This window comes from Quercus lobata, chromosome 10 (assembly GCF_001633185.2).
Source record: "Quercus lobata isolate SW786 chromosome 10, ValleyOak3.0 Primary Assembly, whole genome shotgun sequence".
NCBI classification, from domain to species: Eukaryota; Viridiplantae; Streptophyta; class Magnoliopsida; order Fagales; family Fagaceae; genus Quercus; species Quercus lobata.
Genome location: NC_044913.1, coordinates 25,360,054 through 25,375,943, shown reverse-complemented (window position 1 = coordinate 25,375,943; position 15,890 = coordinate 25,360,054). Strand labels below are relative to the sequence as shown.

Below are 15,890 nucleotides of genomic sequence, written 5' to 3'. Positions count from 1 at the left end.
ACAACATCAGCAAAAGTTCTAGAATATTGAGCCTCCAAGTTATGCCTCCGCACCTGAGGAATGAACTTAGGAAGACCTTTACCACCCTCCGCATAATGAGAAGGGTTCAACAATTTTCTTAGTTCCAGACCAAAAGCCCTCCAACCATTTCTGTCTTTGCCTTCCGGAATAATAAGCGACCTTCTAGGCCCACCAGCTTTGAGCTCAGTCAGCAGCAAGAACTGACCAGAGGAGTTAGAGCTCCATTGAAGAGTAAAAGCAGTGTCACCTTCTCTAAAAGTAAAAAACTGTTTGGAGTTCTCCCCAACGACAAGGTTTTCAATGTTAAACATCAGCCATTGGGCTGCATTCTTGCCCATAAAAACAGACCTCATAAAGAATTTACCCCTCACAAAAATCCTTAACAAGAAATAACGGCCCCCTTCCTCTACTACTAATTGAAAAAATTTGGACTCAATGAAGAAACTACGAACCCCCCCCCCCCCATGCAGAAAGTCTTTTAATCTTTTTCCTTGACAGTGCCATGGATCTAGTAGTACAAATGTTCATTATATTATCTTATTTAGAGTTTTCACTGGGTTGACAAGACATCAAAAGTAATGCATGGGCAGCTGATCAAATTCTAGTCTATACAGCAGTAATAAGAACTTCTCAACGGCTATAAGAAATTGTGTCATCATTATGACATCAAATTCTCTAAATACATTACAATAATCAGAGCTGTAGTTTTCATATCTGGTCATATGCATTAAAGGTAAAATAATCAGGTTCATTCAATCTTGGCACTGTACATAGGTGGTAAACTAAAACCTAACAGTCTTCTCAACAAAACAAAAACCTAACAAGTTTATTTGGGATTCACCACACCCATCAGCTGACTCAAAAACGTGACACTGACATGTTATATTAAAAGGGTCTTTCTTGGGAGGCAATGTTGATCAAATTGGTAGTTTCCCTGCGAAGGGTTCAGTGGCATTAATAGGTTACCTTGAACTCTTGTAGTTTTATCCTTAATTGGTAGTTTCCCTACAAGATCTCGATGCTTTTGATACCATATGCTGCTTGGACAATATTTCAGCAATTAGTTGGCGACCGAATAACTGCGAGTTCTGGAGGATAAGGTTTCTCGTAGATGAATCAACAACATAACCTTGACCTGGCATCCATTGTAACAGTTGTAGAAGCAATTCCTTCTTTTCAGGTTGCTCAATATAACGCGATATTGCCATCTGAAATAATTCCTGAGAGGGAAATTGAAGAAAATGTGACTGAATCTGAAGTTCAAAAGTCAAACATCAAGAGGAAACAGAAATATGCTTTGTTTTCATTTAATGAAATCCAATGTACAAGGGATTTCCACCTGAGTGGGAGAAGGGTGGACTTGATGATTTGGCTGATAATCAAGGTAATACAGATTGTGAAGATGAGTCATGTAAAATCAGGGAAACAAGAACAGTTTTGTACCCTCGATTGAGGTTATGGAGGATTGGCAATTCACTGTAGGGCAAAAATTTTACTTTTATCACTCGGTGGATTTCATAAAATGGCAGACCACTGAGAAATTTCACTTCTGTCACCTCTTCAAGGGGCTAACCTTTCCAGACCTCCACAACTTTACAAAATACTGGAGGTAACATATCAGACTCTTATCCTAATAAATTATATTAGACAAACCAAAACTTTAGAATTATGGTATGGAACACAATCTGTAACCCTTTAATGTCAATCAACAATGCAGCTCCAGGAATCAAATTACTCAATGAATCCAAATAAAAGGTAAAATTGAATATAATTGATGGGGAATTCAAGTGAGGAGACTCAAATGAGCTTTCGTCCTCACCATCTACATCTATCTTCTTTTCTCTTTTGCATGCATCAGCACACAAGGATTCACCGTGGCAACATGTTTTCTAGTGCTTTCGGATTGAGTTTCCCGGTGAATTAAAGGAAAATGTCAACCCAAAAAAAAAAAAAAAAAAAAAAAACACTGTATTGAGACCTCCATCTCATTCTCTTTACATGGCTAGGTAAATGGATCCAACCACAACTGGGAAACAACATTGATATCAACAAAATTAGCAGTCAGGATAATTTGATGAATATTTGTCATCCCAGTGACAAGATTTTGGATTTTACGCTCCATTTGTTTTGAAATAAAATATTTTATTTAAAATGTTTTCCTATTTTCATGTGTTTGTTTGCATGTAAAATGTGATCAAAATTGTAAAATATTTTCCTTTGATTGTAAAATCCATTGTAAAAAGTTCTAAAACTTTTTACCTTTAAAATTTTGGTAAAACATTTTACAAAAACACACTGTGACCCCCCCCCCAAAAAAAAAAATTGCTGGCTAGGTCGGTCTGGTGCGCTGACAGCTGGTTCTGGCTGTCCAGTCGCCAGAGCTCCTTTTCAATGGCCAGTGCTGGCGGTCCAAAAGCCAAAACCGCCGGTCCGGTCACTGAACATCCGGCACTGGCAGCCCTAGTTGCTAAGCGGCTAGTTTTGTGGTTTGTGCTTTAAAAATTTTACATGTCACACCAAACACCTGAAAACATTTCATTGAATATGTTTTACATGTAAAATATTTTACATTTGAGAATACTTTACTTCAAAACAAATGGAGCGCAAAGAAAAATAAAATAAAAAGCCCAAGATTGGTTTCAATTTCATGGCCTTAAATCACCAAATTATGATGCCTTTGGTGTTACAATCTTTTAAGTGCACCCAACTCATGATGGGATAGACACTACCAGACAGGTCCTATTCATATTATAAGGGTAAATGTTTACCATTTGAAACTTAGATGCAGATTGCGTTAACAACAATAATTCATTCAAGATTTCTTGAACAGTTAACTTACACCCACAACTGCTTACCTGATCAATCTTGTGGCCAGAACCATGGATGGCCTTTATAACATCATTTATCAAGTTGATGTTTCCTGACTTCAAAAATGCAGTCGCAAATTTCTTTACTGCAGGTTTAGAAATCAAACCTGCATTGTCCTGAGCAAAGAATGTTTTAAAGTAAACAATCACTCATATGACAGATGAAGAATAAATCTAAGAATCCTTAAAACAACATAGCATACCTTGACTACTACATAGGCATCTTTGAGAAGCCCTCCTGCTATTAGAATGTGCAGAATCTTCTCATGAAGAGCCTTGCACATTGTTCTCTTACTATGTCTCAACATATTGTAAACAGAAAATGCTTCTGAATGTGCTTTTATTTTACCAAGATGAAATATTAATGTAGAACAAAGTTCCTGCAAAATATCAATAGGCAAAAGAGTTTGGAGTTAAATGTAAATTTACCGTTTAAAAGTTCATAACTGCAAATTGTTGAACCACATGTTTACCTGGACTAAGATAATATGCAAAAGCATGGAATAAGAAATTGTAAGGACTCAATATGTATTTTGTAATTAGATTAAGAAAGTAGGCAACACCAAAGTCTTCCAAATTGAGAAACAGAGACAGAGACAGAGACAGAGAGGCTCTAAAGCAAAAGAGCTGTTCTGAAGACTTCTTATTTAGAAGTGACAAGTTGGATAACATCATACCTCCTCTGGGTGGTGACCTTTACTGCCCATGTCTTCCATAGTCTGATAAGCAAGCAGATATAACCTCTCCTTACAGAAAAATTTGATTAGGATACTAAAAGTATTATAATCAGGACAGATTGCTAATTCATCCATTTTCCGTAGCATTTGCATTGCGCTTTCCATTTCACCTGCTCTGCAGTAAGCACAGAGCATTGTGTTCAACATAACCAAATCATATCTGTCATAGGTTGCTTCAAAATCCCTGGCCAACTGCTTTGCCTCTTCCAAAAGCCCACCCCGGCAAAATGCTGAGATCATGATGCTGTGGGCATAGCCATCTGCAGGATGAACTATAATTTATACAGATCAAGCAAAAAAGACAGGATACTTATCTTACACCTGGCATAAAAAAATTCTTCACGAAATTGCAAAATTGAACACAATGAAAGCTGACATGCAATAATCACATCAGATCACTTCCATCAGATTCAAGAAGGGTTCATGAACAAATTATTAATTATATAGGCTTATGCCAATAAGCAACATAAACAAACTAAGCACAGGAATTTCCTAGTGTTCATATCCCAGATATCTTAGTAATTGTGAGTTGTGACATTCCCACAAGTACCAATGCAAGTGGAAAATAATAATAATAATTCAGAAACTACAAATCAACTAGTGAGCCAAAGTGATGACTTCAGGATAACATTTTCCTGCAAGCATGGCCACTAAATGCCCTCCAGGATTAACAATGGATCACATAGCATGACTCCGGAGCTAAATGTTTAGCTCATCAAAGCCATCTTTCAAAGAAAACTATGCTTTATTTTTATGTAGAGAAAACCATAAGAAATATAGTTTTAGCTTGGTAAAGAAAACTATAATTGTTTGGTACTATTTGAATCGTTGACAATAAAATACATAATTTGATGGTTAAGAGATGGCTTCTTTAAGGCTCAATATGTATCAGAAAGCATACCAGATCTAATGGATTTCTCCTTTATTTCTTGAAAGAGTGATTTAGCTTCATCTATACGCCCAGCCTTAGCAAGGCCATCCATCAATAAACAGTATGGCATCTACAAGAAGTTCACATTCTGAGCTATGGAAGTTTATATATATATATATATATATATATATATAAGACAAGGATAGCAGTATTCTATGAAGCTTAATTAAAAATTATATCAGATAAGAGAACAGAAAACTTAAGCAAAATATAACAGGAAGCTGAACTATAAAGATGATCCAACAAGTAAGCTATGGTGGTCAATTCATTATGAACAAATCTATTAAAGGTGAAAGTTATATTTTTGGTGAAGTAGAGGACCATTGTCTACTGCAATGGTAAAAATCTCATGCTGCCATCACTTCATGCAAAATTGCTAAAGGGTAGGCAGTATCTAAGCCATCCCTTGCGAGACCCACTTAAGTGGGACCAACATTGAGTAATGACCCTTCTAATATGTATGAGTTAAGTTCAAGTTATACCTATTGCAATGTTAACATAATTTGTCCAAATTTTTAAAATTTGGGAATAATTGCTGATCAGGAAGCTCTTTGCTCTGAAGAAGCCACAAATAAATCATAGGAGTATCAAGGTTTATAGCACATTAGTAGGCTATGGGCGGCACCCTATAGCTATGCCTATGATACTATGCATGCATAGATCCATGGCAACACTAGAAGTTGGAATAAAGATCACATAGCTTTGGTGACAATCAAAATGTTATCCAACTGATAATTTAATATTATCACTTGCACCACCCATAACTTTAGGGAAGCCAAAACCTACATATGGATGGGAAGTGGCTAAAGTAAGGGTAGCAGGAGCAACAATGGATTTAGTTGATCCAATGACAGATGGTTGGGTAAGAATATATATATATATATATATGGGAAGTGGCTACACCAAGGGTAGGGTAATGGTTGGGTAGCTGGAGCAACCATGGATTTGGTTGATCCAATAACAAACGGTTGGGTAATGGTGTGTGTGTGTATTACGGGCACACACGTCCTCGCATGTGAGGCCCACACTTCTAGTTGGAGCATGGCTCTAATAACATCTGTAACGACCCCACCTCAACTGTGTAGGTATTGTCCGCTTTGAGACCCATACCCCCACAATATTGTTCTCATTGAAGGGAGATCATTCCTTATAAACACATCCCCATGTGCTTCCTCAAGCGATATGGGACTCCAAGATTGCTTCTATACATATATATGATAAGTAACAAAATTTTATTGATAAAAAAGGAAACACCTACGTACATGGGAGGTGCACTGACTATACTCGGGGATCAGATCAATCACTCATTCAAATTACAAACCTCAAGCAAATCTAACAAATTAGAGCAGGGAAGAGCTTTAAAAGCAACACTTCAATCGAACAAATTGTGAAAAATGAGAGATTTAATCTCAAGAATATATGACCACTCTTATAATTACACAATTTTGTTGTAGTTGCTTCCCCCAATGAGAGTATGGAATGTGATTCCTAGATGTTTAATGCGGCATATTTGGAGGGAGAGGAACAAGAGGACTTTTGAAAATCAAGAAGTATCTATTATGGGGATTCAATCACAATTATTGGATCCTTATTCTTTTGGATGTCTTTGGACCCAAGTAGACCCTTTATGCTTTATGACTTTATTAAAGCTTTTTTTTATAAGCATGATATTTCATTAAGAGAAAAGAAGCCCAAAATGGTGAAATTGCTTAAAGAATTACAAACAGACATTCATATGGTCAAAAATATCAACTATAGGGCTACATGACAACCATTCCTCTAGGGATTCATGTAACTTGGCCTTCTAGGGATTCATGCACTTTGGTTCCAGAGCATATAAAAGACATTTTATAGCCGTTGTAACAGAGACAGAGAGACACAAGCATAAGAAGAGTTTCTACAAGGTTTTGTACCAAGCTACTACTAGTTCATCCAAGTGTGGTTTGAAGAACTCAACAAAGCTACAACAATCAAAAGGGTTGTTGTGGAGTTAGTCACAGATACGAGATTGGTGCAAAGGTGAAATCTTCTACAAGAACTAGTCCAATTGGCAATTGGAGTTGAGCTTCCTTATAGTAGGTTCTACTATAGGTAGGTACTTCGGAATAGGGAAGATTCCTTGTATTTGTAAACTCTATTCTTGTTAATGGATTCTTCGAAAGTGGTGACTTGAAATTCACTCGGTGGGATTTTGTCTGCGAGGGTTTTCCCTCTCGTGATCAAATCGTTGTGTCAAACTTATTTTCCACTGCACTTAATTTTGCACTTAATTTAGTTTAGTGATTTGATTGTGCCTTAATTGGATTTGCATGTAATTTGGATCAATTCATCAACTTAGGTAATTGATTAATTTAATTGGGGTCAATCTATAACCTAACACAACATAATTTCAATGACGACTGAAACACTCCTCTCCATGAAAACAACAAGTCTATCGCCTGCCTAGGCATCACCCATAGCACTCCAAAGGTTGTAAATGCAAAAGCCCGCAACTCTTGAACTATAATAAGACAATGAAGTATCCAAAGACCACAACTCTTGAGCTATAAGACAATGAAGTAGCTGATGCTTTATTTTTTTGCAGCTACATTTCCACATTATAGATCTATTAACAACCACCACCTTCCTTTTAATACGATTATCCAAAGTTAGGATAGAATTCGTGGTTGTTATCCATGCAAAGAAAGCCACCTTGTGTGGTACCTTACACACTGTTCGAAGGGAACTATGATGTAGGCACATCTCAAACACTCAGAAAAATGTAAACTAAACCACCTTGTTCCCATCCGTAGTCCAAAATAAGCAATCATCATTTCCTTTTGAAATCTACTTGGAGTAAAGCAAATCCATCGTTTCATTCACCTAGTCTAATTCCTAATCATGAAAATCCTTGATGAAATTCATTGATTACAAAAGAAAAGTAATCAAAGAATTCATAGAATCCCTATTCGTGGCAATTAAATACAACCCTGGGTACAATTCTTTTGATAAATAATTTCCACACCCAACATCATGCCAAGACCTTATTATCTTTTCATTCCCAGCCCTAAAAGACAAGGGGGCAGAGAATCTATCCCCAAGGAAAGAACTACATGTAAGGGTGGGCCCCCAAAATTTTGAATAAATATACCAATTAGAAAAATAATATTAAAAAAAAAAACTATTTTTTGGATTTTTTTTCCCCCCTCAAAATTATGAGCTATTTCATCTCAAATAAAAAAAAAATTTAAAAGGAAAAAAAGAAAAAGTGATAGATCTTTTAAATTCTAATATTCAAGATTTTTAAACTTTTTAAGAAAGCAAAAGTCATCTTATAAATGAGAATAAAGCTTTAAGCATATTATAGAGAAAATACATTTTTTTAATGCTATATATTAATTGTGAGGCCAGAGAATTTGTGATCCCGACCCACTTTACATTAGAGCCCAAGGCCCGAACCGAGGAGAGACGTTGCTGAGAACGTGCAATGAAAGTCCAAAGGGCCTAGAGGTGTAGCCGAGGACGATCCTGTCCTCGGCATCCCAAAACTTAGAAGGAAAGAATGGCACGCCATCAAAGGCAGCCCCCAGAGCGCTCCCAGAAGAAAGGGCGAGTACAGTGTAAGAGCGGTTCAAGAAAAATGCTACCATTACTGCAATTAAGTACTCTGCGCCTGACAGGGCTATGCTCTTCAGTTTTTACAACCACCCCCAACCACTTTGGGTATGGGCTGACAAGACAAGTATCAGCCTTAAAAAAAGTTGAACCTACACGTAGACGTTTGAGAGAGGGGAAAAGCTAGTATAAAAGGAGGAAGAAGCAGCCAGAAAAAGAGGACGGCATGATGTATCGTCCCTAGGATCATCAAAACCTAGTGAGAAAGGAATGATAAGAACATTAAACTCCTCGGACGAGGTCCAATGACCGGAGCCACTCAAGCCGTGCCGGAGAGAAAGTCTCCTTGGATAAGCTCAGTTCACCTCTGTGCAATCATCATGAACACCATGACTAACTACTGTCCGATAACCAAGGTCTAGCCTTTTAGCCCACTCTCTACAAATTTATTGTTTGAGCCTTTAATGTTCGAACCTAATACACCAATTTGGGGTCGTTACAAATTGAGTCCTTACATTAATATAATTTGTGCCCATAACAGATCAATTTTATATATATTGTAGATTCCACTAAGATTAATACCAACAATAATAACAATATATTAAGATAATTTGAAGATAAAATAAACCTTATCAAATAATACTTACAAAAATGTATATTAAGAACGTGCTAAAAGTAAGTCTTTTTTTTTTTTTAATCTAATTTCGTAATTGTGGATTCTAATTATATGATCTGTTATGGGTTCCATTCAACAGTTTTCAAGCTTTGTATCACAAGCTTGACAATCTTTATTATTCATGACTATAAGAGATAGCATACCTCTTCATCAGCATAGCCCAAAGTTTCCAGTTCAGCCAATAGTTCTCTTGATTTTTCAAATAAGCCTCCTCTAACATATACCTTTAATAAAGTTGTCAAAATTACCTGCAAGCATTTTTTAGTATGAACTTGATTAAACACTGTAACCAAAGCCTTGACAGCTACTTAAAAACATAAAAACAAAACCAAATGGAGAAAAGCATATGAGAAGAAATACAACAATGGGAATCAAAAATCAGTCAGGCCATATATCAATGACATGTGAGTAGAAAATTAAAAGCATGATGCAACACGTATCAATTTGTTAAGTAAACATGTCGTAATACACATATTACCAATATTCTTGACCACACTAATTGTTCCCCCTATATTGACATCTTTTTTTTAATGAATAAAAAAAATAAAAAAGATTCTTGTAGTTTCTGAATTAGGAAAGAGTATGCCAGAAAAACTTCATATCACCTGTGGGTTAATATGTAAAGGCAAGTTTATTTGATATATGCAACTCTTCTAACATAAGTATTACCTTTTCATGGGATTTAAATTTGAATTTTTGAGAAACTTTGAAATTTGCTACTAATACCAAGCTATCTCAATGCATACTAATACCAAGACATCAAACAACCTCAACATTTAAAAAAGCATGAATATACTACTCTTAGAAAACCCTAGTATTTATTGGCAAATTAAACATGAAAACAAACCTTATTTGGTACTAACCCTGCAGATTTCATATCTTGAACCAACTCGTTGGCCTTTCTATAGTTTCCACTAATTGAGTAAGCATTGAGCAAAGAACTGTAGTGAAACACATTTGGCGAATGACCTTCATCTTTCATCTGGTTAAAATAGCTTTCTGCTTCTTCCAATTTAGTATGTGAAGCACAAATAGCTAGAAGTGTCCCATAAATTACACTGTCCATGTGCAGCCCACTATGTTGAAGCTCCCGAACCAGCTCTAATGCCTTAGAATAACCATGTTTAACTTTGATGCAACCTGCAAGCAGCTAAGAATGACAAAGGACAATGGTGATGTGATGTAGGATCTTTAGAAATTCAGCACTAAATTAGGATTTTTTTTTTTTTTTTTTTTTTTTGCTTTTTATGAGACCTTGAAGGGTTCTTTGACTAGGTTTTGATGTCTAAGAGTTTAGATAGGGTTAGGTAAAATAAATAATAATATAAAATAAAAATGGATTTTGAATGAATTTGATCACTGCTTGGTGTCAAAATAGTGAATAAAACAAGAAATAAAGATACATAAACCCTAAGCAATCACACCTTTAAAGCTTAGGAAAGCTTCTGGAATTTTCTTAAATTCAATCTCTACATCTCTATTATTGACTACATAAAAGCCTTTGTATAGTCTATTGCCAATCCCTTCCCTAGAAAGACTAAGGATACTAAATAACATTTTCCTAGAAAGATTAGGAGTACTAATAACAAAGATAAGTAACTAAGAACTTTAAAGTTTAAACCAAATAGAAAAGGACTCAAAATAGAATAACTAGTAAAGGATAATTACCATGAAACATCTTTGATTTATCCAAAGATTATTGTGCTGTTTAGACATCACAATAATGACAAAAAAGAAAGTTCCATTGTGCTTACATAACATTTGAGAGGAGAATATTATTCTCAGTGATGCAACTATCTGAGAAAAATCATAAATTCTAATAGTTTAACTCAAGAGAAATAAAGTAGCATACAAATTGAAACTGGCTAGTAAAGCTTCACATATGCAGTTTCATATTTGCATAGACACATACTCATAAATGCATCCTCCACACATCAGTTTATCTATATGGCATGTGATTTTTTTCTTAATTAATAAGTTCAAGGATTCTAAGTGTGACCTCATTTTCAAACCATCATCTTTCAGCATGCTGCTTTAAAACCTTAGCAAGGTGATAAACACAAACTCAAAGAATCTACACATGGTGATCAAAGCTAGACATAGGTCATGGTTTTACTATCTACATGTGTGTGTGTGTGTGTGTGTGTTCACATCCATGTAACCATCTGAGTGGATATATTTTTAACTGGTAAATGAAAGGTCTGTAGTCAAAACAAACTATTCGCTTGATTTTCTGCACAAATCAATTCTGTGTACAAACTAGTGACAATATGGAAAAAAAAAAAAAACAAAAAAGGAGTTCTGAGAGCTGTTTGATATGGATAAGTGCCCTATATAGTAGCGTATTATCATCATGTGACTGTGGCAGAAACTTCAGGTTATATGAACAACATGTGAACACATGCTAAGAGAAAAATTGGAAATACATAGTATGAATTGAAAAAACATACCGCACTATATGTAACAACATCTGGCATTAAACCATCCTGCTTCATCTGATGAAACATTTTAATGCTGCTATCAAACTTGCCATTCCTAACCAGACAACTAAGAACAGAATTACATATGAACACATTGTTTTTTGCTGATTCATCTTTAATGCCATTGTATATCTCCATCGCCTTTACAGGATTTAGGTTCTTTCTCATGAACTTCATATAACTGCTATAAGATGAAGCATTTATCTTCCCATTTTGTTGCATCCATTCAAAGAGCTGCAATAATGCAAACATGACATAATAATTATCAACAATTATAAGAAGGGGAAATTAAACAACATAGTTAATTAGGTTCATTGTTCAGAGAGGATGGGTAAAGAGGGCAAAACTATAACCACAGAGAGAGGGCAATTAAACAGTCTTTTTGAATGACAAGAAGACGCCTAAGTGACAATAATGCATATGAAAAACAATTTTATCTTATTTTATTTTTTATAAAAGGCTTACGAAGACATTTTCTCAATATTTTTCAATTACAATTTACAAGATCCCTACTAAATGGATTTAGAATTACTAAAATTCTTTCAATATTTTGTTCATGACAAAATAAAATTTCTTGATACTAGTACCATGCCATTCCATGATCTATCAAAAGTAAAATTGAATTATCCAATCAACTACAGAGTAGCAATATACGGATTTAGTTTATGCACTTATAAGATCAGTGAGCAATTTCCATTTTGTCAGTCATCCTATTTCTGCGCCTTGGCATGTGGGAATTCCAAATGCATATATACACCCTCTTGTTTCCGATTTTTTTTAATAATATCTTATGTAAGCACTGACAGCCCTCTTGGAAGAACACCTAAAATTTTTATACCAAGTTCATGACACACAAATTAGACAAAAGAGAAAGGGAAGCACACCATCAGATATCATAATGATGGATAATTATTACTTAAAGAAGTCAATTATATGAAAGCTCTGAATTCCAATTCCCCAAAGAGTTGTGAGAGAGGGGAGTCTCAATTTTCCTTTCCATCCAGATCTACCTTTGTGTGTTTCATTTTCCTCCTTTCTGTCCCTTTTTTTTCCGCCCTACCTTTTCCATCTTTACTAAGTTTATGGGTACAAAAATAAATTAGTAGTAAAAACCAAATGGCTTTCCTTATTGAAAAGCAAAATGTGCCCTTATCACTGATCTAATATTAGTTTCTATTTTAGTTTGCTCTGCTTTTACTGCAATCACTTTGCCATGAGTACACCTATTTGTCAAATAACAAATGCTATTCATTCATCTGCAAACTTTTCCCAATCTTACTATTTCTATGTCTTCCCTTCTTTACGCATTTGTATCATCAGAGGATGGCAGATGCCTCCCAAGCAACATGGCATAACCCCATCACTTCTAGCAACCACCATAACACTAGGAAAGCCATTAATGAGTAAAGAAATTATAATTGTTATGGGGTAACATCCTGATGCAGGACCATTAAGAAGTTCAGCACTATACTAGGTTTCTTGATGAATTCTTGAATAAGGATTGATGTTTAAGAGTTTAGGCTAAAAAAGAATGAACGTCGATGGCTGCTTGGGGCTGAAACAGGGGATAAACAGAAAATAACATAAATAAAACACTAGGCAATCACACCTAGGTCTTCCTAAGCATCACACTTAGGGTTCCTTGGCATCACACCTTGGAGAAGTTTGCATCACACAAACAAAGCTTAAAATGAGCTGCTGAATTTTATTAATCAATCACAATATTCTGAAATAACATAACTACAAAAGAGCCTTTATATAGAGGCTACAGTTATCCTTTTCCTAGTAGGATTTGGACTCTAAATAACCTATTCCTAGAATGAATAGGAATACTAAGAATAATTAAATAAAAGACTTAATAATACATAAACATAAAATAAGACTCATGGGCCTTTGGTACGGCCAAGGACAGCCCATTCCAGATTTCTGAAAATTACCAAATTGCCCTTATTCTAACAGAACTTAATTAAAACTGAACCAGCAGCAACTAAACAATAAAATAAGACTAAGCAAGGTCCCACGAGAGCACCCCATCATCCGAAACATCCCAAATTAAGGCTTGAACATTAGAACCAGCTTTTCCTTGCCTCTTATAGGTCTTCAAAGTGGGCTGCCACTTACATTCCCTATCACATCCTAATGCAACTGATTTCACACCACCTAGGGTCATGGCCCCATGGTTTCAGTCTTGGGGTAGGTCCTAAGTTTGAAACTTTAGGGTGACAGCCTGACTCTAGTTCAGCTCAAGAACAATAGCCTTCCACTGCCTAAAATCAGTGGCACTGAGGTCAGGCTATACTCAACACCTAAGGAAGCACCTGTGGGCTCCTCACTATTTAGAGCCCACAGGCATTCATTCCACAGTGAGTGGAAACCTACTATGGTCAAGCCCAACTAGGGTCACCATGGTTGGTCTCCCCAAATGATTTCACAAATTTTAGAATGAAACCAAAAGACTTCAAAATATTAGTTCTTTCTAACACAAAATTTAGTTTTAGATGATAAAGTATACTTCTAGGGATTGTATGGCCTTAACCCTAAAGTTTTAATACCATGAGAGAGAGTCGCATATCAAGAGTGAATTGTATATCGCCTCTATGGAGCTGAAGAGGGTAGTGAAGAAAATTGAATTTGTTGTCAAAGAGTAAGGTACCAATATCATTTGGTAATATATTCCAATGCCGCTCATATCATAAAATGTGTTGAGTTTTAAAACATCAAATATATTCTTTTAAAGCAGCTGCCCAAGAAAAAGGAGTGAATAATGGATCTACATATGGAAGACCCTTTTAAAAGGAACCAAATGCACAGATGGCACAAAATAAAATAAAACTAAATAACACACATCAAAGAGACATCCATGCAATAAGTTGTGAATATATATCCAAGTTTAAGACTCTACAACAAGCTTAACAATTCAAAAAACCAATAATTGGCTTCCAAAAACATGTACAACAGCTTCCTAATTGAAGCACCTGAGAAAGATCCTGCCATCTGCCTAGAGTTCCAAAATTTCGTAATACGGCATTCAAGTCTTGCACCTTCAACATCCCTCCTAATCTGCAGTGATTTATATTCTACGAGTTATATCTAACACACTCAACAGATGTTTTTTTCCAGTAAAAATATCATTTCAATATTTGAGTAATTAAGTTAACACAAAAACACCAAACAGGTAAAAAATTTCAGTAACATCATCAAATAGCAATGCAGATAATTCTAGATGTCGAATAAATATGCTGCAATCCAAATTCAAGCTAACAACTTGATCTTTCCCCTAATGAAAAAGCACAATTGAGATTCATTTCAAACTTAAGAGGCATTTAGCAATGTCAATAAAGATGTCTGAAAAGTTAATCTAACTACCCACCAAAAAGAAAACTAGTGATAAGTTATTAGACATTTTAATATTTCTTTCCTTTTTTTGTGGGGAGGGGGGGTGTTTGAAGTAAGAGGCTAGGCATTAGTGTGATGGCAAATGCCTTCCACCCAAACCGATATAGGGTTGAAAGTTCAAGCCTGGGAATACATATACATACATATATATATGGGGTAAGACTGTCTACCAATCACTTTTTTTCCCAAACCCCACAAAAGAATGAGCTTTTTGCACCAGTACAACCCTTTTTTTGAGTGAAGTAGACATTTTGATATACCAATAGACATATAATGCAATCTAAAATGAACCCAACAATCCAATCTGGGTAGTAATTAAACCCCAAAAAAAAAAAAAAAAAAAAGTTAACAGGAAATTTCAAATACTAATGCATATAAGAAACACCTTATATTGGCATTCATAACAATACCCAGATGATATGTCGCTTGATAACTTGAGAAAAAAAAAATGACATAAAAGAAAGAAGAATTAAAAAGGATGAAGTACCTTGCAAGAGCAGAATCGAAATGAGATTGAGAGGAGGCCTGTTGAAGTTGAAGAATGGCAGATTGCCTTTCCAAGTAGGACTTGGAGTGGCGTCTCTTATTAACACTAACACTAACTTTGCTGCTTTGGTTAATACTATTTGACTTAGTTGCTTCTTTACCAACATTATTATTTTTATTTTTTGTTTGGAATTGGGAGAATGATATTGCTGAAGCTGAAGCTGAAGGAATTGTAGGAAAAGCCATGGTGGATACGGGGCTGAAGAGCGTATGCTGCTTAAGCTCAAACCCAGTGCCGAGCATCATCTCTTTTTGGATTCGGCTTTGCTTTTCGTCTTTTCTTTTGGTTTAAAAACTGACCATCTCAGTCCCTAACCCCAAACGGGTTGTAACGCCGTTACATATTTTAGTCTAGTCGAGTCTCTCTCTTCCCTTTCTCTAACGCCAAAACCAGTCACAAAACTCCCATCTCCAACACGCCCACAAAAAACCCAAATCCTCTTGAAGTGGGTAAAATTAGGGATGACGGGTCCACTTAAATAAACTTGACAGTACTAGACCAGTTGGCTAATAGTGGACGGATCTAAGATGCACGGACGCAAGATGGATGGACCTCAAGGCCACTTGGCATCCACATGGTTTAAGTGACCTCCAAGTAATCTTAAATGGAAACAACTTGCGTCCCACGATTAACCCTAGTCG

General features: G+C 35.7%; 1 protein-coding gene across 2 annotated transcripts; it reads right to left on the bottom strand.

The window, feature by feature from the left end:
• Positions 1-638: 638 nt before the first annotated feature.
• Positions 639-15,674, bottom strand: LOC115963281 (pentatricopeptide repeat-containing protein At1g10910, chloroplastic). 2 transcript variants are annotated; one of them, XM_031082232.1, is made up of 10 exons: positions 15,190-15,674; positions 14,282-14,366; positions 11,277-11,540; positions 9,674-9,976; positions 8,970-9,074; positions 4,527-4,626; positions 3,566-3,885; positions 3,092-3,268; positions 2,877-3,005; positions 639-1,241 (listed from the first exon to the last, which is right to left on the bottom strand). In XM_031082232.1, exons 1-10 carry the CDS (start codon positions 15,492-15,494, stop codon positions 1,011-1,013), a joined length of 2,019 nt encoding a protein of 672 aa, XP_030938092.1. In that variant the 5' UTR covers positions 15,495-15,674; the 3' UTR covers positions 639-1,010. The 2 variants fall into 2 exon arrangements, with proteins under 2 accessions (XP_030938092.1, XP_030938093.1); XM_031082233.1 differs by lacking the exon at positions 14,282-14,366 and having other exon boundaries at positions 15,190-15,473.
• Between the last annotated feature and the right edge of the window lie 216 nt (positions 15,675-15,890).